At 44.2% G+C, this 25095-nt stretch overlaps 1 protein-coding gene across 6 annotated transcripts in view; it reads left to right on the top strand.

Moving 5' to 3' along the window:
- Positions 1–4280: 4280 nt before the first annotated feature.
- The window catches only part of ppp1r12a (protein phosphatase 1, regulatory subunit 12A), a 41904-nt gene continuing 21089 nt past the window's right edge, over positions 4281–25095 (top strand). For 4 of the 6 annotated variants that reach the window (XM_034577588.1, XM_034577592.1, XM_034577587.1 and 1 more), the window contains exons 1-3: positions 4281–4642; positions 21922–22052; positions 24367–24485. In XM_034577588.1, coding sequence (XP_034433479.1) covers positions 4406–4642; positions 21922–22052; positions 24367–24485 — 487 coding nt within the window. In that variant the 5' untranslated portion in view covers positions 4281–4405. The remainder of the gene's footprint in view (positions 4643–21921; positions 22053–24366; positions 24486–25095) is intronic. The other 2 variants (XM_034577589.1, XM_034577591.1) reach the window with 1 other exon arrangement.

Genomic DNA, 25095 nt, shown 5'->3' on the forward strand with positions numbered 1-25095 from the left:
TTGAAAGAGCAGAATCAAGGGATGCTCCGGCTGCACGGCCCCTGCTAAGTGAAAGCGGCTGCCCTATTTCTGTCCAGCGTTAGAGCTCAGCTGTCGTCTGGGAGTAGATCACCTCACGAGCACTCACCGACCCTACGCTCGTCTCTCTGCCATGCTCTGACGCCCAGAACTTGCAGAGGGTGCACCCAAGACCTGGGTGAAGGGTGCTCCTCTCCTCAGGCCGTTCAAACCATCAAGTGGAACAGATCATTTTGTCAAGCTGGTGTGTTTTCAAGACACTTCTGTAAAAATACTGGGGTTCCTGCTGTAACTACTGTGTTAACTACTGCTGTGTTAATCTAACGCAGCAAGATGGTTTGCTCTTTCAAACCCATTGACCCCGTTCTTATTAGCTCCAATGTTGGGTTCATTCTACCTCGTCATAATTATCACATTTTGTTGGAGTAAAATCTTTACTTTCACATTCACCCATTCTATCCTCAAATGGCACAGGGGCAATCTGTGGTCCGGTGTGTAGCCCAAAGACACTCTGGTATCCAGACTGAAGGAGGCAGGGATTGATCCACCGTCCCTCTGGGTAGAGGACGACCTGCACTATACCTCCTGAGCCACAGCCGCTCATTTTAGGTTAAACTTATACTACGCACTAATGAATAGTTTAATTACTAAGATTAGAAAAGCGCTATCCCAGAGAAATGATCCGAAAGGAAGATGACAGGGAGACGCTCCAACAGCTCCAGTCTGTCCGTTTCCTTCCTGATCCAAAATGGCAAATATTGCAATAGTCACTTACTCTGTTCCATGCAATACACGAGGTGTTGGTCCAACAGATATGGTCCAACTTATTGAAGGACCTAGCAGGGATCAGAGAAAGAGGAACCTACGAGCATGTGTGTGTGTTTATAGAGCAGCTGAGTGTGTGACCACTGTCCAGATCAGGTTTCTATTTTTATTCATCTTGATGAGAATGGGCTCACACAACCTCAACCCTCCACCTCCTTCATCCCTCCTGCCCGTCTCTCGTCTGCCTCTTCCCTCTCTCTCCTTCTCGACTTCTGTGCCAATCGCTCCTCTTCTTCACCGCCTGACAAACGATCGGCCTTGGACAGAATCTGCTTTCTCATTCCACTCTGCCCCTAAATACTTTGGCAGTCGAAGCCCCCGCGGTGACAATGGATGGAAGGTGAAGTTCTACACATAGTTTACATGCAGTTAAATGGAGGTCAGTTCATCAGTAGTGGACGTGGGGTCGAGCCCAGTCTAGAACATGATGTCACCTTTGGGCTGTTTATTCGTGGATGAACGATTCTGAGAAGAAAGTTTTTTATTCCATAGAATTCAGGCCTCTGTTGACCTGCTAACTATCACCTGATACCACAAGCCACAGCGAGATTCCCAGGGTCTGAAAGGTTGAGCGAGCGCTATCAGAATATTTCTCAACATCACTTTTCAGAAGTCCACCGATAACATCAAAGCTCGACTATTTCTATCTGCTGGATAGCGCTGCCGTCCGGGCCTGCGGGGTCGGGAGAGGAGACGAGTGTGTCAGTGTCGCAGGCGCCAACGGCAGACTCCGGGTGACACGGGAGCATGGGAGCAGGGTGTCTGGCTTCCCTCAGATGGGGACCGGGTTGTCCACACATCAGCAGTCACCCCTCTGTGAGTGCTGCTGGTCTGGGTCACCAGGACGGACACGCTGCTGGATGTGACGGGATAAAGTTACTGCACAAGATCTGAAAATAAAACTTCTTCCCTCTCTGATCTCACTGCTGTGAACTTCAGGGGCCTGACATCATGACCAGTCTAGACTGACACCTCTGATTACTGATTATGTTGTAATAATATTTAATATCAAATTATTCTTTTCTCACCAAGATACAGCGTTTGTCCCGATTGTTTGAACAGTAATAGTCTTGAAAACGGCATCTAAGCACAACTCAACAATACTGAACTACAAAATAAATAAAATAAATACAATTTTATTGCTAGTAAATAGAGATTGGTTTTCACAGCATGTTTCAAAACATTAGTTACAATGAGCTTCACAGTTCAAACTGTTACATTATTAAAATATCAGAATGCAGCTCTACAAAGTGACAAAATTAATATTTTAAGGAATGTTTTTGACCTGAGAGAGTCACATTGATCTCAGCCAAACCTCTGAGACTCTGATACGCTGATATTCCTTCATATCTGTTATACTTGATGTTGGTCTTTTCCTAAAAAGTCTTGAATTTAACCCGTGAATGAGGATAGGGAATTAATAATTGAGCATCATTACCTATCAGGAATTTTTCAATTACCTAATTTTAAACAACTTTTTTAAGTTACTCTACTAAAACTTTCAGATAAGCACCACATGTTGCTGTTTGTGCAAGAAGTATTAAAACAGTCTGCAGCTCTCTAACTTCACACCCGCTCTGTGCTCCAGCCCTCCTCATATCATCACACGCTGGAGCCACATGGCCAACAGCTTCCTGACACTGACGCTGTTGGTGTTCCACCATCTCGATGACTCAGTGGAACCACCGTCACTTCCCATCACATTAGTGTAACGCTGAGTCCTCTCGTCCTCCGAGAGTCTGAATATCCTTGTTCTCCCTCAGCGTCCCGTGTTCCTCAGGACGAGTCTCCTTCCCTGCATTTGCAGACAATAAATTATTCAAATCTGTCTAAGAATGAGAAAATGGGGGTGGGTGGCGTGACTTTACACAAGAACTCGTGGTCACAGTTGTGTAAATGTTTTGGGTCATGATTCTGCTTCAGCAGCTTGTTATTCAGGATGTCAACCTCAGGTTCAGTGGGCGGGGGGTTTCTGATCAAGCACAAGCAGCATCATTTTCTTTTTTCTTAAATGTCTTCAAACACAAAAAATAACATCATTATCTCCTGTAATGTCACCTGACTTTATATCTGAAATGGCTGCTGTCTTCAAACCCACAACTTGCGTCTGAGGAGGCGATTCCGCACCCCCTGCTGTGTACACATGGGCGTCTGCCAACAATAACACAGGACGGTGCCAGAATAAAAAACACTTTATGCCGGGCCACCGTGTTTTTACTCCAGGTTGCGTCGGACCACCCCGGTGCTTAAGTCCACTAGACATTCCTGGCACTTCAGGTGTTACCCATCAAATCATTACAGGTACTTTGTGGTGAGATTTTTATTTTCCCTCAGCGAGCCATGTGTTTTTATTGGATGGAAACTAAACAGGTTAGACATGACACGGTTGGAAGAGGAGTTTTATTTGATGTGGTTTTGTACGGAAGAAAGCGGGACATTCAAAATTAAAGCTGATTTATTTAGCATGACTTAACACCACTTCCTAAAGTGTTATTGTTTTTTTCTATTCTGAATATTTGTTTTAAAGATTATTGATTAAGACGCTGCGTAGTTGATAATATGAATTTGCAGATGGGTTAAAAAGTGTGGATAAGGAGTTAAAAAAAAAAATGCATGAAGATTTGTAAACAATTGTTTGGGCTCTTTCTCTCTTTAAATTCAGAGTGCTGACGTAAATAATTATTCCATGAGGATCACACAAACAAAACATGTGTACTACACTATACATACAATATAAGTATATTCATGATACTCAGCACAATACTGTTATAAAACAGGAGAAAGACTCATGATAATCCTTCATTAGTCACACTGCGAGGGAGGGGCAAGGGGACAGTACAAATAGACGCCCAGTAGGAGTAATAAATGAGTAAACATAGAATATAAACACAAGGAAATATGAAAAATAGAAAAAATAATATAGTACGGGCTATGTTGACTGAATATGTGTGTACATAGATGATATTGACATTGGACGATAGAAAGATTGGACAGAGGAACTGTTAAATTAGTTAAACTAATATTATTATTATTGTTGTTGTCGCTATTATTATCATTATCACTGTTGTATTTGTTATTATTATCACTATTAGTATTGTTGTTAGTATTATTATTAATTGAACTGTGGGTGACCCATGACCTCCATGTGCCCTGTAGTCTGTCCACAGTATAAAACAGAGTACAGTACTTTACTCATCACATGGAACAGAGTGAGGATGAACACGAGTTATTACCACAGTGTACTCTGCAGTATTCTGTGTACTCTGCAGTACTGTGTGTACTCTTGTAGTATTGCGTGTACTCCGGGATTATTACCCTGCTCACTCTCATAATCTGATGATGATGATGATGACGTTATACTGCAGCTCCTGGGCTCCACTTCTCGCGAGACTACGGACACAACCAGACGTCCTCTCTCTCTCTCTCCCTCCCTGTGTCTCTCTCTCGCTCCCTCTCTCTCCCTCCAGCCCTCCCTTCCCACGCCCCAGTGCGCTGTGGGACAGTGCTGCTATAAAGTATATCCTCTCCCGGAGAAAGATAAGAAGCCCGAGACAGGAGGGGGATGAAGATGGCGGACGCCAAGCAGAAGAGGAACGAGCAGCTGAAGCGGTGGCTGGGCTCGGAAACGGACCTGGAGCCCCCGGAGCTGAAGAAGAAGAAGACGAAGGTGAAGTTCGACGATGGCGCCGTGTTCCTGGCCGCCTGCTCCAGCGGCGACACCGAGGAGGTGCTGCGAATGCTTGACCGGGGCGCCGACATCAACTACGCCAACGTAGACGGACTCACCGCCCTCCACCAGGTTCGTGTCCGGCCGCTCGTAAGGTGTTCACCGGCCGCGGCGGCCGCCAACGTCCTGCCCGCCCGCCCGGCCGCTCGCTAGCTTGCTCCGGGGAACACCTGTCAAATGGAAGCCATTCTCATCTCCCGTTGTTTACCTTACCCGAGCTCCGCCGTCCCCCCCCCCTCCCCGCCCGGCTCGACGCGGAGCTGGGAGGAAGGCACCAGCTCCTGCTTGTGGGACGTTAGGGAAACTGTGCTAAAGTGTGCATGCAGCTTTCAGGAGTGATGTCGTCCCCCCCCCGCAGGCAGCGAAGTTTAAAGCTACTTTCCAAAAAACCCCACCAGCAACTGTATTACCCCCCCCCCCCCCCCGGTCCACGGGTGCAGTCTAATTGCTGCACTTTCCAGGCTTGTAGCGTTAAATAACAACCGGAGCTGCACGATCCTCTGTGTTTATTATGGTTCCGAGGTGTTGTGGGTTCGAAGTCACTTCGCGTGCTGTGATCGAGCCCCTCCAGGAGCTTAACGTGCGTGTTGTCATTGATTGAAACAACCCCTGTCCAGGCTACATGAGGGCCCCCCCCCCCCCCCCCCCCCCCCACACACACACAACAATGGCTAATACCTGGCGAGCAGTTTTTGTTGATAAACCCCGCACCGCGACCGTGGCTACTCTCTGGGGAGGAAGCGGAGGCTAGCTAGCTTCAGCTCGGCTCCAGCGGCACCGTCGCCGGGGCCTTAAACCGTACACGTCGCTTTTTACCCGGCCGTCACCGTGTTGACACCGGTGTTTGGTGAAGTGGGTAAAGTGGAGTAAAGTGGCCGTCGCGCACAAATCGCACGGGTTCGATGCTACACGGGCAAAAAACGCCACTCAAACGCTACGTTAGCAGGCTAAGCTAATGTGTGGCTAGCTGTTTTAGCTGGAGTTGATTCATTCGTTAGCTCGCAAGGGGGGAGACGACGTCAGCTGACAACTCGTGGGACTCGTTATTTCACGCGTTGTGTTGTTTTTTGTAGTGTTGTCGTACTGAACTTGATTTGTGTACGAGGGCAAAAAAGCGTTGCTAAGTTTGCCCCGGTGTGTGTTAGCGACGCTGAGCTAGCTTGTTTGCCCCGCTAACCACGGCTAGCTACGTCTACTAGCCTGTGTGCTGCCAAAGCCAAATAGTGAAAATGGCAGCCAGTGTTGACTGTGGTGAGACAGTAAGTTCAGAAACTGCTGCAACGTGTGAGGCTGGTTTACAATATGGATGAAAGATGGTGGAGCTACAGAGAGAGAGAGAGAGAGAGCTGGATCCAGGGATGTTTACTGTACCCACTGTACTAACATACCTGTCATTGTAATCTGTGAAACGTGTCAAGTGTAGTTTATGGATTTATTAATAGCCTGACTCATCTTCCTGTTGTGCTCCAGGTGTGACCTCACCTCTGTCGATCACTGTGAAAGATTAGGACATAGTTCATCAGGATTCATTTTCACATTCAATTCCTTCAGTGTTATTGCATCTGGTGGCATTTGTTATACACAGAACAACATCATATTGTGTGTTAACACCGTGTATAAGTTGTTGTGCATCAATGAGAGAGTTTTCTTCATTAATGCAGTTTTAATGTTTGTATTTGTTCGGTTTTGACACTAAACATTTAAAAGTGACATTTCCATCTGGCTAGATTTGTACCCAGGACATCGTTTGGTTTTGTGTATGAACTTTAGTCTCCTTGGATTTAATACCAACGAATAAGTTCGAGTTATTACTTGTTGTAATGCATATTTTCACAGTTTCATTTATCGTTCGTTTGAATAGTGTTTCAATGCTTTAAGGATGACCTGATTCTCAAATTAAATGTTTAGTGCTCCCATAGATCTCCAGTGATGTCACCTCATTACTCATGCCCTCATGTCTAGTCTCGGTGAGCCTAGCAGTTTACACCACCTTGCTTCAAGGTATGTTTGTCGTCCAGGACAACTAGCCGCACTCCAGTAAAAGTTTTAAAAGCAAGTTTTCGAGGAGAGGTAATACCCCTTTATATTGAGGTGATGAATTCATTTGGATTTGTCCGTGGGTTTATTAGTTGTGTTGTTAAATCAACCGTTCTGTTTGCTCAGAGTTGCCTATCATTAACTCTGGAATTAGCATGCCCCCCCCCCTCCTACCTCACCACCACCACCGTGCAAGCTCATTGGGTGGAAACGTTGCCTTTTTTTGGGCTGATGTACAGGGACGAGCTAGAGTGAGGAAAGAATTTGCAGTGCTGCTCCCCAGACCTGACCATCTCTGGACGAGAGGCGGCCTCGAGTGTGTATGTGTGTATGTGTGTGTAGTAGACGAGCAGGTGATCCCCTGGTTATGGGGTCTTTATAAAAAAAGTTGAGGGATGCAATCTAGATTTGTGTTTTAAAGTGCTCATCCAACATCAAGCTGTTGTCTTTATTTCGTATTACTGTTTCTTTATAGCATGATCAATGAGTCTCATCACAGGTAATTTTGCGTGGACACAATACTGCGAGCGACTGACCTCTGGCTTTGTTGTGACATGTGTTGTGTTGTTACATGGGGGGGCTCACTGCTCACTGGGTGCAGCGATATCACTCCCCATCGCTGGTGACCAGTGCAGGGTTATAAATACCTCCGGCACAAGTTCTCCTAACTGGGTTTCAGGAGGTGATACTAAGTTTGGATGTGACTCAGAGTCTGTGGCTCTGCTTTGTAGTGCACTCCTGGCACTCGCACATTCAGGCAAGAGGTTGTGTGTCTCTGCATGAGTCACAGACCCTCTGTCACAGAATGACATGTTACTGAAGGACTCGTAAACATGATCCCTGTTGTTGTCTCCGTCATGACAAAGACCACAGACTCCCTTGTGTATATGAGCGTTGTTAGGCCTGAGGTTTGAAGAATTAACCAGTCGTGTTATGTGACGTCTCTGGTTTTTTGTTACATGCGAGGAACAGTAAGACTTTGTACATCTTTCGTAGTTTTAAAACCACATTTAAAATGTTGTGATGTAATCGACCAGGACAGACGGGTTCACCCAAACACAGACTGCATGAGCTCAGCTGCATGGCAGCGAGGATGCACAAGTGCACAAAGGGTCCAGTCGAGTAGACAAGTGGAGATTCCAGATCCCGTCGGCTAAACACGTCTCAGAGGGTAGCATTCCAAGTCCTGTCGTCCTAGCCCGCGGCATTCTTCAGATGACAGTCGCTGGAAACCATGGCAAAGCGAGAGGAGAGCAGACATTCCTCAGCTGTCACCTAAACCCCTCCCCTCGAGTCATTCTCTCTCTGGCTTGCCTCTCCCCGCACGGTGCCAAAGCAAGGCCCAGCTGACTGTTGCCCACTGAGCTCCATCAAGGCAATTAGTGTGGAGGTAACCCGGGCTTGTCGCTTCACACAGGAAAATCTCCACGCTGACCCACACCTGAACTTTTTCCTTTTAGTAATCGAGACCTTCGCTGATCCCCAGGACCAAGGTAACAGGGCTCAGCTTAGCGTGTCAAGAGTTGGGTCTTACAATGCCTGTGCTCTGTTGACATTACACACCCTCATTATGGCCCTGAAGTCTATGAACATTATCTTGCACTGTCTCCATGACAACGACTCAGGGAAGGTTGCTAGTCACTTGTGTTGGTGGATTTGCATGTACCGAGTGGGAGTTGCATAACACACTGAGCAGAGAGAGGGAGCGAGAGAGTGAGTCTTTGGCAGCACTTGGCAATTTGAAACGAGAATCAACTTCATGAGTCTTGTAACGGAACAGTTACCGAGCATGTGGTGGGAGATGGTGAGGTGGCTGTGTTTCTCTTCATCCAGACCAGCATCAGTCATATTAACACATTACACAATTGCTGTGGATCTCCGTTCAGCCCTGACCATGAGATTCTCAGCTGTGCTCGCGGTCGGCCTGTGAAAGGAGCAAAAAATAGAAACAACCCCATCTTCCTGACAGAGGCATCGCGGCATCCTCACACAGACCCTAAGCTCTCTATCTTTCTGCCTGAGGGAGAAAGTCCCGACATCTCATGTGGAGAGGCCCCTTGGCTGAGACAGGCGAAGCATGTGTGCATCACATTGCATTTCACAGCCGCACTGTATGTAACACTCACCTGTTCTGCTACTCTACACAATAGAGATATAGGCACAGACTGAGTAAGCTATGAATATGAATATTGCAACGATTCTTGGGCTGTAGTTATAAAACACTTTACATAAACTTTATTATAAATAACTATAAAGAAAGAGAAGACACAAACAAAACCATATAGAACTAGAATAAAAAATATAGACATACATTCATACATAAACGCTGATAGCGATATATCTGCGAACGGCTCATATGCAGCTGATTTCTGTCAGCAGAGAACATTTGTTCCATTGTATCATTAACAATAGTGAGTATAAAAAAGTATTTGTGTACTCTGAATGGCCTGTTCTTTAGACGTGGCTATATTGGCTGCAGGAGCTGTGTGACTTTTGTAATAAAGTTCACGGTACAAGTGTAGTTTGGTGTACAGCCTTTTGTGGATTTGATGCTCTTAGCTGCTGCTTCTATGATGTAACCAGCTGAAGAGTTGTAGGTGGGGAGATGGTTCGATAGGCTTCAGAGTTGACATGGTGATGGTTACCTGCATTTAAAAAGAAACAGAAGTATTATACACTCCAGTATTTAATCTGTAACAGGATCTTGGTGCCCATGCTGTCTTTAAGCGTTTCGATATCTGTGGGTTTCATAAGCATTCGGCTTTCACATCACGTTTCAAGCAAACGGCTTCACGTAGCTTCCTGGCTCCTTTGTTATAGTTTAAGGTTGTCTTACTGTAGCTGCTAGTCATTCATGCATTTCTAACATGTTGCAGAATACATTAAGATGCAATTTAATAATTCATAGACTGGAATCTAGACTGTCTAGATTTTATTGTTCTTTGTCTGGCTTGACTAGTGCCAGTTCTCCTTGAATGTGATAAGTTATTATTGTGTTTTTGTATTGTTGCCAGGGACACGTCTTTGTTTGATATTTAAAAACCAGACCTCATATTGAGATTAACCATAGCTTCATTTGCTTGTATTCCTATTTATCCTTTTGTTGCCATCACTCACAATTTTTTAGTGCTCCATCAGCAGTCCTGATGGAGCAGTAGTGGAAATATTACTGCGTCATGATAGTATTAACCACATGACACAGAACAGGCCCTACTGAAGGAAACTGTAACCCATCATCACAAACAGTTTCATCTGTTTGAGTTCAAGCGGATGATCAGAGCAACATTATGAAGGCAGGGATATAAGCATGGATTAAAGTCAGCCTAACCTTCACACTACCGCAGAAAGGAGTATCACCCCTTTTCCATTTATAAAAATCAATCAGCTGATTTGTGTGGGGTGGCTGACCAGTACTGAAGTGTTAAACTTACACATATACACACACACCCTCAATTTAATCTCATGTGTAGACGTATAGATCATCACATGCATTGCTGAATTCTTGTCTGCAGTGAATCACCGTAACGCCTTTTGTAACCTTGGCTTGCTTAAGTGTTAATTTTAGAATCTGAGCCCTAGAACATGTATATTCCACCTGCGTATAATTGGCATGTCTCTCCTCGTCAAGCTGGCCCCGCTCGCTGCTTCATTCAGCCTCCCTACCAACCCCATAATCAACGGCAGGAAGTCCTTGTGGTGTTTGCGCGCCAATGCTATGCAACATGCCAGGTCATCTGCTGATTGTGACACGTCGGTGTTGTTTTCCCCGAGCTGTGTTTTGAAGGAACAATGAAAATAGAGAGACGTGAGCTAAATGGGTTGGAAGAAAGAGAATATTAAAAAAAAAGTGTATCCGCCTGGTAAAAGTGGTTTCTTGTTGAAATCATATTCACAGTGTTGGTGTGGAACCATAACCTAAACAAGAAAGAGTATGAAACATTCCCAGCAGCTGAATATATCATGTCAGGGCTCATGCATGCATATAAATTAAATTTGTCCTCAGGGAAAGGTGGTGTATGTTTTTATCTCGGCATTCCCTGTGAATTCACACATTAAATATTATCCTGTAAAGAAAATATTTCCGTACAAGTTCCCTCTGATTCCAGGCTGCATGGATTCTTTGAACCCCACCTCTATTCATGACATTGCTGTGATAACGCATAGATGAAATGCCACAGGCGTCCCCCCCCCACCAGAGGACCTGGAAACAGCGAGGAGGGCTCACTGAAGTATTTCAGATGAGTGTTGCTGCAGGTTGGAACTGGTTCACGTGGGGTCGTAAGGAGAATTCCTCAGTAGAGTAAACCTGCTGCCACGTACATGAGGGAGCTGACTGAATGGCAGAGCTACAAACGTGGACTTGAACTTGCTCAAAAGGCCCATTTCATGTGGCGACACAAACTCTTCATGACTCCTGAGTTTTTTGAATATTTCCCTTTTTGAATTAGTAAAATGAGACGTTGGTTTTGAACCGGAGGCCTCCGTGTGTAATCGCCTCCTTTTTTATGTGTGTTTCGATGATGTCATCGTGTGCTCCATTGCATCAGGTTGTAGCTGTGTCACTGCTTCAGAAGCTGATTGAGAATATATATAACTTTAGATAAATTGGTGAACCGCCCTTACGTGTGTCGTAACAGAATAATGAGGATCACTGGCTTTTTTTGCTCTGCCTTCACTCTTCCGTGCTGTGCATAGTGTTGAGCTGCTGTGAAATGTTTGTGGGATGACTTCAGCTTGTTTTGTTTTTTTCTTCCTCTTCCACCCTGTAGCACGTAGTGTCTGTCTCTTACTGAAGCCAGGTCTTCTTGAAGCCGTCCCACTGTTGTTTGCTCGGCGGCGGTCACATGCTTCAACCTTGGTGTTTTTTATGAGCTGTTTTTGAACTGAAAACACCTGGACGCGCAGAGACTGTGGATTCCGCATTGTCTTCCAGAGACAGCGAGGACAATTAGGGCTGAGGGCGAGGTTGCATTCTTTCCATTTCCCCTCAAAATGGCTCAATCTTCAGCTGATCAAATCAAAATTTAGCCCGTATTTACAAATTACAATTGGTCTCAAATGGCTTAACCCTGAACAATGAGGGATAGAAGTGACTAACGATTGGCTCATTACACACAATCTAGACTTGTGTTATTCTTAAGTTAACAGATGTAGAGTATGATATCCTTACATTTACATCTGGGGAATGTAGTTGCATCCACCTGTCCTTCTTATGGAACAACTGGCAATAAGCAATGTACTTCTAGGAAAAAAACTGTTCTAAAATATCTCAAATTCTGTAAATATCACAGGTAAAAACACGCACTGATGCAACATTACCTTTTTAAAAGCTAGTAACAGCCGATCTGATAATAAACTAATACATCTTAGCATCTCCAAATGTATTGTTCTTCCTTTACAATTGATTAGCATTGATTTTTCTTTAGCTCTGATCCATGAGATGAAATGAGCCTGTTTCGCTGTGGTTCTATCCTATTAGTGTTCTTGTGAGTAAGCGGCTGCAAATAATACTCCACCTGTAGATAAACAGCAGTGTCAGTAAAAGGACCTGGACCATGACAGTGAGTACTTTGGCTCGCTGTTAAAATGGAGTTGCACAAGAAAGTATGTTGTGTGTCTTAGCTAGGAGCTGTTTTTCATGTTTTAAATAAACAGATTAAATATTGTTGCTCGCCTAATGTCCCTCATTGGACTGTACAAAGAATCCAGCTGATGATCCAGTGAAGCAGGATAATGAGGCCTGCAGTGACGTCAGAGTTTCCATATTCAATATTCTCCACAAATGGTTAATTTAAGCATCAACTAATAGACTAAACTAGAGATGGTGCTACAAGAAAATGCTATTACTCATGAAAAAGATTGAATGAAATCACACAATTATAGCAATAAGACTAATAAGCAATAGGACACGACGTCACCAAGTCATCCCAGTGTCCCCAGAGACATAATTCCATGTTTTATAGAGCATAAACGTCAGGTCACTGAGTCCAATCAAGCTGATATGTTGTGAGACTGTTGAATGAATATTTAATGAACCAAAACAACTGCTGTACAGACAACAAGATAATGTCCCCAAATTATACAGTAGGCACAGCTTGTTTTATTGTTATTTTACATGCATACATACATGCACATATATGTGTTTTATTTCTGTGTCACAACAATGCATTGGTCCATATTTCCGGTGGGTTGTAAGACACCTATATTCTACAGGACACTGTTGTTTTATTCAGGATGTTTGACGGACAGTATAAAAAGGATACCCCCTGAACTTCAGGCCAAGTGTTGATATTGTTGCTCGTCTTTCCTTCACCGAGGTGGATCTGGTAGGAGGCATCAGGGTGTTGGAGATTTCAGGCCAAAGAGGAACAGGAAGTGGCTGTTTATTTTTCTCATTTCCTCTTTGAGGCTCCACTAGTGAGCCTGCTTCTTCCCCTCCCTCTGCTTTAATCACTAACGCAGGCCTGACATCGACACATGTACACACGTAAGCAAATATGTACAGTTATCTGCACTGGCTCACCCAAAGAAAAACACATGCATTCTTGTGTTTTACACGAGGCCTGTTGAACTAAAAGGATTTGATAGTTTTGTGTGTTATTCCTCCTATAGAGATGACAGGGGTCTGTATTGCATCACTATATCATTGTTTAACTATTTCTGGATAAAACTTTACTCCTAGTTGAAAGTCTTGATGTAGGCAAAAAATTTGAGTTTGAATATTTTGCAGAATAGACGGAAACGGCTATTTTCCAAACCTAATGTTCACGTACAGGTTTGTTTAGCCGTTTCTACATGGGATTGTATAATACTCTATACACATGTTATTTAGCTCCACTCAGAGCTGTGGAGTCGGTCTTGGTGTTTGCGTGACAGTGTGATGTTGTTTTACTCCGGTAACGATCCATATTTGTGCTTGTAATGGCTGTAAATTAGTGGAATGGCCGCAGAGCCTGGCATCGACACTATCCATTTAACCTCGTGGGTTCGGAGCCTGTTGCCTGGAACGGTGACATAATGCCAGTACACTGGAAAGAGAGGAGGGGGACGTAGTGTGCACCGTGCTCAATGCCTCTTTAGTTGACTGTCAGTGACGGCTGCTGACTGAGCTATCTTCTGTCCTCTGTATAGTAGCCCTCCACATAAGGCTTCTATTATATGGAAATATCAACAGAGGTTGTATTCTGCCATCTCTCCATGGCTATCTGACCTCTCTTGCCCCCCCCCCCCCCCCCAGTTGGTGCCTCCCTCTCGCCCTTGGACCCCTCACATGGAAACAAACTTGGCTCTCAAGTGGGGCTATTGTTTTGGCCGCCGAGCGAAAAGCCCAAGTGAAACATACAGTTACAATCTCGCCGGCATTTTTCCCCCCTCTTCCTCAATCCTGGTCTTCTTTTTCCATGGGAATCCCAAGGCCTTATATGGTCGTCCTCAGTAGCAGCAGCAGCAGCAGCAGCTACAGTACTGAAGGCAAAGAGTGTGTGTGTATGTGTGTGAGGGAGAGAGAGAGTGTGTATGTGTGTATTCTGGTTACAGCTCCCAACAGGGCTCATCTAGTGGAGGGACCCAGCTGGTCGCCCTGCAGCGTTCTAACCCTCCCCCTCGTACCCTCTGGCCTCCTGAACCCTGCCAATAGCACAGAAGCGGTGAGCTCTTTGTCTCAGGCGTAAACACAAACACACACACACAAATGTACAACACCTTACAGAATGAACGTGCTCACACACAGTCCTCCTTTCAAATACAGTTTCACTAATCATCGTGCAATTCCTCCATTTTCTAGTTTATTGCGTTTCTGGTTTTATTTTCACTCTTTCACCTCATCTCTCTGCGTCTGGGCTAATCTGTCTAACCCCCCCCCCCCCCCCCCCCCCCCCCCCCCCCCACACACACACACACACACACACACACACACATGCAAACACAGATACATAACGCACTCATACTTACATGCAGGCGGTAAGAAGGAATTCCTTTTGTGGAAGTTGCTGCGCGCCTCTGAGCCGATGACGTAGCCCGGCGAGGAGTGGCCAGAGCGCTGATGCCTGAAGCCCCAAGGCTAGGAGTATTACTTATCTGGGAATTTCTCCACTGGTATGCTAGTCCAGGGCCTCGCTGCTCACTGGTTAGGTGGTTGCAGAGAGAAGTTGTACTACTAAGAGGGGGGAGGGAGAGAAGTAAGGGCGAAAGAGAGGGTCAGTTCTGAGCTGCTATGTCGTCCATACTGTTCCTTTTTATATGGGAGAAAACTGTTCTTTCTGTGTGAGGCAAAATAAAAAAACCTGTGTTATGAAGCTTTATTGTGAATGCTTTAAGTTGAGCACCAGGTAAATGAAGAAAGCACCAGCGGATGTACCTCCAAAAAAACTCCTGATGAGAGAAACCACATGCCCTTTTACACAGATAATGTTCTCCGTCATTCAGCCGCCTCACCACAGAAATTAAAGCGGTTTCACTCCTCCTCCATCACACCTCACTGCAGACGTCTCGCTGAAAGCACAAGATGATCGCGAGGGATGGAAAGAATTATCAGTTTTTGTTTTGTTTTTATAGGTTTGTGTTTTAATGGAGGAACCCGGAGTGATATCACCGCTCTCCTCCAAACACCATGTTTTTGTAACGGGCACACAGTGTTGTGTTGGTGCTTTGATCGGAGGCAAAGTCCTGATCACAATCGAAGTGAGAGTGAGTCAAGCCTTGTGCGTGTTGGGGTGGGGTGGGGGGTTTGAACAGCTGTTCCAAAAGCAAAGCAAAGCAGTTCCCCTCTTCACTGATAATCTCTGGGTTTGTTGCTGTTGTAGTGACTGAAGCATAATCCCCACACACCTTGGAGACGCTTTCTTCATTAGAAAAGTTTGGTTGTCTTTATGGAAACTGTTGTCGTCGAGGTCCGTGGATTATCGAGCGGAATCTGGACTTTGTTTCTGAGAAGACGTGTCACTGTTGAGTTGAGAATATTACTCAATGCTTTGTGTCTCCTCAAAAGAAATTCCTTCTGCCGCAGTTAGCAAATAAAGACTAAACCTAAACTATGTGCAAAAAGGGTTCATAACAATACAGATTTGAATCTCATTCAAGAAGGGTAGATTAGAGAATGGCACGTTTTAATCCTCAGTTTTGAGATGCAAATAAAAACCCTGATTTACTAAGGCAGGTGCAAACCAGGTCGATTTTTATGTTTGTGCCTAATTATATAATATGTTTGTGTTTTATTTAGTAAATCAGTTGCAAGAAGCTTCGAAGATAATTGGCGTAGATTGTGCTCCCTGGGTGTCTCTTCTTAAAAAGATATGAAACATCTGCAAGTAAATATATTTAAGATATATGTTAAAGCAAGGACATTGAAAAATGTGTGTATTTAAGTATATAATTCCAGGATCCATCAACAAAGCTCTATTACTTCTCTCTCAGTTCCAAAGGAGCATGCAGAGACTTGGATTAATTTGCAGTGGTGGCATGAGATCATTGTTGGCTTGTATTGTGCTAAATGTTTATGTCTGCTGTGGATCATGTAGAAAACTGTGTTTGAAGCGCTGGCACACATTGGACATGTCACACCTAACCGATACCGTGCCTCTAATACAAGAGACTGAGCATTTGAAGACTGTTTTTAATTTCAAATGTGACTTGCGACTGTGTTTTGCCTGTACTTGTTCTGAGATCTGTTTTTTAGTATTGTCCCTTACCACACGAGCTCAGTGTCATTCACTGTGAGCATGCAGTACGACCATCATTTGAATGTAGAATAGCTGTTGGCACGATGCACCGAGCCATCCACCTGTGTCACTGAGTTCTTGGCAGTGAAAAGCTCCAGCAGCAGCGTTCTGCACAGTGCTTGAGTCGGCCATCTGAGGGTGATACTAAAGGAAGTCAAGGAGGGGAGGGGTCTTCAAGTGTCTCCTTGATGTGGAGTGCTTCTAAATTAAGCTTGACGCTCCTCTGCATGATGGCCCACTAGATAATACACCTACCCTTTGTATACACACAGTAGCTTTAAAAGTGTTTCGTCTGGGTTCTCAGACTCGTTTCTGTAATTGTCGCCGTTATTTATAGGTTGAGTTTAATGGAAGTTTGTGCAAATTCACAGCACACAAAAGTTTGTTAGTGTCTTAGCTGGGTAAACTGGTGGCTGTGGTTTTGTAATCTCGTCTTCTAGCTTTTCCATCTAGTCTTATTTCATTTTTATCAACTTCATTGGTAGATGTTTTCTAACCTAGTCTTATCCTTACTGCAATGATTTAAAGTCTGTCCTGCAGCTCTAATGAAAACAAAGTGCTCTATAGTCTGAACATACCCCCCTAACTCTTGTACTTCTTTATGCTATCTTTGTCTTCTTGTGTTTTGAATGACAATATAAACTAATAACGATGAAGTATTAGCAGACACATTGTGTGTCTTTCAGCCATAAAAGGTCATGAGAACAGCGAAAAGTCCTTCATGCAAGATGATAAAAAAATAAAGATGGCACCTTGAGATGCCCCTTTCAACATGACTTTTTTTGATGTCGTCTCCCAGTGGTTTACTTTTTAGCGCTGCCTTCGGGGGCTGTTCGCGAAACCCCTGTGTGCTTTAAAATTAAGTCTTTTCTCTATTTATTTATGTTTCTTTCAAAGGCCCGACAAGGCCTGAACCCATGTTCTCTTTTGGGCTTTGTTGTCATGGTGATGGACTGGCCTCTTTTCTTAGGTGCACGTCATGGGTGCATATTTGGGCCGCTCCGAGAATGGCTTAGCCCATCGTCTTCGCTGGGCTTGAGGTCCTCCTTATTATTTCAGGATTAGACCGGTGCATATGATGGACACTGTATTCTTTCTGTTTTAATCTGCCTCCATATTTATCGCAGCTGCGACCTCCTCTGTTGTCCCACGTGGCTGCAATTAATTGATTAGTGTGTGAAGTGTGAACTCTACGAAGCTTTCCGTCTGAGGAATTTGTTGATCTAGTGCAGCTGTACACTTTTTATAAGATATTTTGATATATGCAGCATTTATTATTATGGTGAACCTAAGCAGTGAATTTTTCAATTTTATGACCGTTTGCATCATGTTTCCTTCAGGTGCGCCTCATTAACTTTGACTGATCAAGGTGTTTTCGTTCCTGCTTTTTTTTTTTATAAAGTGCCACTTATGTTGCTGGAAGGTCGGCCGGTATTTGTCAAGAAAGAACGGGTCTTATGTCTGATGTTTATTTTAATGTTCCACCAGCTTGAAAACACAGAGGATGCTTTTTTTAATTTATAGGGAATTTTTTTGCGTAAGTGGACAAGAACATGGTGGACAAGCAGTGATGTGAAACAAGATGCAGGGTCCACCGTCACAGACCACACGGTGAATTAACTTCGGCCAAAGCACTATAGGAGATTAGATGGGAATCATCTAATGGAAAATTAATTTAATTCCCAGAGTTTTCTCCCTATTACTCTCTGTGGAATACTCACATTTTTCACATCCTACAGCGAAAATATTAAATGATTCCAAATGTCCAAGTCCTAGATTGGACATTTGACTCCCACTGACCTTAATTTCCAATCAGAGATTCATATTCTTCTTGCTTTTCTTGCTAATCACATCACACAAAGCCTAATGGATAAATAGTTGTTTTCTCAAGCTAGGTGTACGATGAACATCAAACTCTATTGACCAATCAAATAGAGCACCCTGTGTCCATTGATTACATTAGTACTTGATTTTATTTCTGTGACGTCAACTTCCCAGAAGCCCCAGTTTCCATTAGCGAGTACATTTTATCTGAATGGGCAGCTGGGCCTAGTGTCTGTGGGTCTGACTCTCCAGATCCCTCCGGTTGTGGTGGTCCTAGCATTGGTTACCTGTCAATTACCGGTGATGAGTCTGCCATGTTGGGCACGTTTGTGTCCATCTCTTACCAAACGGAGCAGTGGCTAAATGATGGTTAAGTCGCTGTCCAACCGATTGGTGCTGAAAAGAAAATACACCTCACGAATCCTATTCAAGAACTAAACCAAAAACTGTGTGTGCTGTTGTGAACCCTGATTATTTAATAACATGTTATCGCCTCCTGTTTGTTTCATTCGGAAGCTGCGAGCGGAGGCGTCCCTCATCTGACGACATCGTACTCTTCAAAGTGTGTCAGGCGTCCGTTCAGCTCGTCTTTACAGCGTATTGCTTATCAGACCTATAAATCACCTACAACTATATAATCATGGGTTGTTTATGGCCGTTTGGAAAATTTACTGCTCAGACATTTCGCCCATCCCTATTGTGTAGTGCCATCCATATTTTCGCCTCGATGATTGACAAGGCCTCCTCTCTTCCCCCCCTCTCAGATAAACTAGACAAACAGGTTTAAACGGCAACTTCTGGGCTTGAGAGTGAGTCACTGCATATCTGAGCGTTTCTCTGTGAGCACATCTCAGGTCCTATAAGTCATTTGGGGGCTGATTGTGATGTGTTAGACAGGATTAAGCCCACAATGTTTCCTTATATAACTTCCATTAATATCATCTCTCCCTTCCTTGCTCTGTCTGACTCACTCGCTCTGCCTGCTGCTGCTGGCAGATATCAAACGTGTTGTCTTGTTAGATTTTGCATGAGCCGTGGCGGTGAATGTTCTCATAAGAAAACATCGAGGTTGCTATGATACTCTCTCCTGACTCTTCTTCTTCCTCCCGACTCTCTGGCCACTCCACTCTCCGTACTCCTGATGCGGCCTCTAACTCTGGCACCTGTCAGCCACAGACAATTACAGCCATTAAGAGATTACCTGTGTTGGGCTCCAGTAGCTGCTGGGAGGAGCCAGTGGAGGCAGGCTGGTGACGGATCTGAGGAGGGAGGTCACAGCCCAGCACTGCGTTCACCTTGAGGGGCTTTCGAGGAGATAATAAGTGTTTGTTTGGGGGGGGGGGAGGATGTAGATGAGAGGTCGAACACTCCAGCTTTGATACAAATAAGAAAGATATCAGGGCAGTGGATTATTTGTAAGAGGTCTTTGACACCATGCAGATCCCAGAGAACAGCAGAAGCCAACTGATTTAGTTTCATAACACCTACATCTTCTTTTTAAGTTTATACTCTTAATACAAGACCTGACATAAGAGATCAATAAAGTGCATTTGTGATTTTAAAAACGTGATCATTATTCTACATATATTTCTCATTTCAATTCACTAATCTATGAAGTCAGCTCCAGTTTCTTCATATGTTTTTAATCCACATCTGCAAATATCTGCTTTGCCGTGGTGTTGTTGGCTTGTGGGCTTTCACATGGCTTGCTTCCACCTGCCTTTGTTGTAATGGAGACTGCATTATAATGAATCTCCGGAGGATTTGAACAGCAACATGGGAACTCATAAATGTGACCAGAGTATGAAAAACAAGCAGCTGTCCACGTCTGTTCTCAAAGGTAGTGTCTAGGGATTCCTGTTAAATATATTGATGAGAAATATGAGCTGCCTGGTTCACCTGAATAAATCTGGCTTCACCAATTCTGTTAATTATCTTGATTTTTTTTTTAACCACATTTATTACAGGCCTACCTTTGTTGTTATTACCAATTTCCAAATTGTGGGCTTGTAGGGGGATCACAAGCCGCCACACGCAGGGACATCGTAGCAAAAAATATTTCACATGAAGATGGCGTCCAACTAACAGTGAGGATGAGTTTTTAATGAGAGCAACAGAGTGCTGCACCTGTTAGGTAACGTCAGCTTTTAAAAAAACGTGAACAGGTGAACCCTGTCTATTTAAAAAGTCCATGTGCACCTGAAGAACCCCTGTCAGACATAACCAGATCACATCACCACACACACACACACAGACCGTCAGATAAGCTCGGTGAGGCGCTCTTCATCTCTGACCATGTACGGCGTTGTAAACGGCCCAAATTTGGACAAGGATTCCAGCCAGATAGTCGTGTGCCCTGAACGTGAGGCCGCTGTGTAATCATGTGTATCTGTTTCCCTTGTCAACGCTTTTGTTGTCATAGCAACCCCAGAAGAGAGAGCGAGGCAGTCGAGGCACGGTGTGCAGAGATGTGGGCGACGGGTTGGAGTCAAGTTTTGGTTTTATAATTGGTCAATGGAAATTGTAGTGGTGGTTATCTCTAATGCTCAGTCGCGGCACTGACTGTCCTTCAGTGGATGTGTGATTCCACAGATTGTGTTTATGATGCTGAATGTGCGGTTTTCCACCTGTGAACTTTGCAGGTCACAGTGTTATTTGATGTAAAGTGTGTGTCGTGATCCTAACTTGATTATGCTTTGCCAAAAATTTTGAAGTTCCACAAATACACTAAATCGTTCCTGCAGTATTTTCAACATAAAGGAAATACTACTAAATCATAAAAAGCAACATTTTACTGCTTAAATACATTTTTATTGTATGCAATAGATTCAGCAGGTCTAATAAACATTGCACAAGTAAAATCACAACCTCTACGACTTCATGAGTCAGAATATCCTAAATTAGATCTCTCCCACTTGATGTTGCAGTTTATTTTTGTGGGTGTCACTTTTGTTGTCACTGCCTCATCACTCACACACGCTTTGGTTTCAGGATTGTAAGAACGTGTGAAGAAAGAGTACAGTGCATTTTCTTAACCTGCAGGTATGAGCTCACCAGGAAACACAGCCCTAGTCCAGTTCCTCCCACGCTGAATATTATCCCTGTCGCCCCATGTCCTTAACCAACAGCCTGACTTTACGACTTTACATCTGTAGCGTGACACCCGCACTAGCAAAGTTCCTCATCGGTAGCATTGACTCAATATGACAAACTCTGGGTGCTAAGTGAGCTGGCAGGGAAAACGGTTTCACTTTTTGTTCGACCACAGATGTGAATTTAATTGAGTGACTCGCTGGCGTAATGGGTGAATGTTCCGAGTGTGTATTTGTGGTTTGATTCATCACCCTTGAGAAAATATTTGGCCGGTGTGCAGAGCCGACTTCTCAAGTAAAGAAGCCGTGTTTATAACTGGGAAAGCATTGTCTTGCTTTTTTCATAGAGGGACATATATGCACTCGAAGCCTCCATCAGCAGTACTACACTATGTGGTATTTCAAGCACCCCTGCTATGTGCGGGCGCTTTGGGAGCGAGCCGGCTGCCAAAATTCCCCAGTAATTCTGGACGCATGTGGCAATGTAGTATCAGACGCAGTGCAATTCTCTTCCTGTGCTATTTGTAACTATGGCACAGCCCATCTCATATGTTCATATGTGCATGTACACAAATGTGCACATAGGGTGGGTCGTGCTTTTGGCTTTTTATGCTTTTTTTTTTTTAACACTGGTCTTACTCCTCTTCTCCCCTCTCTCTCTCTCTCTCTCTCTCTCACTCAGGCATGCATAGATGACAATGTAGACATGGTGACATTCCTGGTGGAGCATGGAGCCAGCATCAACCAGCCCGACAACGAGGGCTGGATCCCCCTCCACGCTGCAGCGTCCTGCGGATACCTAGACATAGCAGAGTAAGTCGAGTAAGAAGTATCTGATTCGTCAGGTACGATTTGTGCAACCTTACATCCTGTTTTGTATCTGCTGTGGGTTTAACTGCAGATCTCCTCACTAAACCTTTCAGTCTGAGTTTGTGTGACGATATCTGAGCAGTAGCTTTGTTTAAAGTGACTGTATTAAGATCCAGATGTCAATTTACACACTCTATTTCGATTGTGAATGACTCGTAATCAGTTAGGCTCTACCAGACATGCCCATGCTGTTCTTGGAGAGCTTGCCAGAATCGAGAGCAATCATTTTAATCACCAGTAGCACACAGTTCTCATCACATTTGCGCACGAGCGGCCGCCCATCTGATAGCTCCGGCACACATTGTTGGTGATGTAATCAAATAGGGAGAGATCAGGGTCAGCCACTATATCTGGAATCGAGCTCTACGGTTGCACTCTAGTATTTTCTTGCCCTTAGTCCTTTTCAGGTAAGGAGGCTGTTCATAGGGCACAGAACACAAGGCAGAGATGTTATCAGAGGATATATAAACAGGCCTGAAGGGGGTGAAGGAGTTCGGTTGTGCTCATTGTTCAGCATATTGGGAGTGTGCTGTGACCTGCTTTACTTCTGTGTTACGTTTCAGGAACCTGGCTGCAGATCTCTCTCCACACTATTGGTGTTTGCCTAAAAGGTTACAAGTGTGACTGGCTGTAGAAAGATAAACATGCTCGTGTTCAGAATCCTCTGCCAGATATGTTTCTTCTGGCAGTTAAGTTGTAATTTGATAGCTAGTGTTGAACTATAATATGAACTAGAATGGCACTAACTAGAGCTGTTACCTCCACCAAGGCCCAACAGGCCCTTACATTCAATCAAGCTGCACCAAATTACACACACTCATAGATATCGGTTCCTTCATTATGCCTGATGGTTTTCGTGTGAATCTGTGAATTAGTCCCTGTGAAATCCGTGATCGGAGACCGCACCAATAACTTATCAGGTCCTTCCCTGATCGTTCTGCCAAGTAATGTTGAAATCCATTCAGTTGTTTTTACGTAATCCTTCTAACTATCAAACAAACAGATAGAAAACATAATCTCCTTGGCAGAGGTAAGAAATTAAACATCAGCTACTTTCATTTAAACGCAGATTCCACCAGTCTGCGTTCAGTTGGCCTCATGAACACAGCACCAGCACTGGGCTAGTATTACAGAAGACAAGAAGTTTTTTGTTGTCACACAGAGAATGAAAAGGTCAAGTGGCCCGGCCTGGTATGAGTGACTAATGGAGACACCATGTCACAGAGGAACCCAGCAACCTGATGTGGGTGGTGATGAGCCCTCGGCCGTCCCATTTTAGTCCCAGCATCCTCTGTCACACAGTAATAGGAACAGCAAGAGGGGACTGTATCTGTGAGGCCCCCCCCTTGATGCAACCACAGCCAGCCAATGGTAGGGTTTGGTTAGAAAGCCCACAGTTGGGACCACAAAGCCATCAAACCTAGTAAAGCAGACCTGTAATGGGCAAAATAGAAAGTCCAATCAAGAGTTTGAAACGTATCTGCAGCCCGTCACTTGCCATGTGGAGGGGAAGTCATAAGGACCGGGCACGTTTCAAGTGGTGTGTCGGCTTAATGAGAAGGATGTGAGTCTCGCCGCAGCTTTAATTAGAAGCAGCTGGAGTAAAGATGGTTAAAAAAAGGTCTTGAATCAATGCTTTAAAGTGTTAAATCACCGAGGAGCCGTGGAGACAGTGTGCAGCTCATTCTGGTTGTTTACAGAGGTTTTTATGGTTTAGCTAATGATCGTTCATTCTTTCAGATGACACGCCTGTTAAGGGCCATGCAGACAGATTAGAAAATGTAATCGACTATTACTGGCAAAATTCCTGGATAGCTTTCCCTTTTTAAGAATCTCTATAAGCAGATTCTACGTGTGAATATGCAGAATCTGTCGACGAGGCGCAAAATTCATAGTAACTTTAACAGCAACGTACAAGACGACAGCAATTTTGAAAACGGAACTGATAATCATGCATTTTGTTTTCATTGTAATTAATGTAATTAATGTAATTGGCAAATACTAGTTATTTGGCATGAAGACATTTCTAAAATGTGACTGGTAAAACAGGAGCTGTCAGACTGTGGCATTGTGTGAATCAGAATTGGAAGAGGACCAAGAGCAACATTGTGAAGCGCCAGTTCTTCGAGTGTTTCCTCATCAGATTAAGGAAGTGACACATTGCATGTTTTCCTTTGAACCACGTCAAAAACAAGTAATGTTTACTCTGTGATTTCTGCCTTTCTCTAGTCTAAATGTTCATTTGTTGTTGTTGCAGATATCTGATCAGCCAGGGTGCCAATGTAGGAGTTGTGAATAGTGAGGGCGAGACACCTATGGACATCGCTGAGGAGGAGGCGATGGAGGAGCTGCTGCAGAACGAGATCAACCGACAAGGTGCAGTATTCATTCAGACATGTTGACCTCTGCCCTCCATTCTACACGTTCCTTCTCACCCTGAAATGTTCTGCAGCTTCACAGCAGCCATTCTGACATGAAGACGTTGGTTAACTTATTGTTCTGATGTATTTACAGAGCTGTAATTCATGTGTTAAACTATTATTTCATGTCAAAAGGAGAGGAGGCTGCTGTGATAAAGGTCTATAGTGTCTCAAGTGAATTGATTAGACAGCAAATCTAGTCAGGGTGAGTTTTTGGTTGATACCAGTATTCGTAAGCTTCAGTTGAATATGTGTACAAGTGTTTTTTTTTTTTTATGTAATCCAAGTTAATCTCATCATATCCAGAAACAATGCTGGTCGGGTCCCTCTGTTTGTGTGTGTGTGTCATGCATGTGTGAGTAGGTTGTCAAATAGGATCCCAATTCTCATTGAGTGTCATTCACCTGCTGTTTTCCACTTGCGCGCTTGAGGAACGCACGTTGCGTAACAAAGAGAAGGGATCCAGCTGTGTTGTGAGCACTCATGTGATGAGTCCTAAACTGAAAAGTCGGGCCTTTCTATTTTTGGCCAGGCCATTCTTTAGATGCTGAAGGGCCCTCCCCCTC

This window comes from Hippoglossus hippoglossus, chromosome 23 (genome assembly GCF_009819705.1).
Source record: "Hippoglossus hippoglossus isolate fHipHip1 chromosome 23, fHipHip1.pri, whole genome shotgun sequence".
NCBI lineage: Eukaryota > Metazoa > Chordata > Actinopteri > Pleuronectiformes > Pleuronectidae > Hippoglossus > Hippoglossus hippoglossus.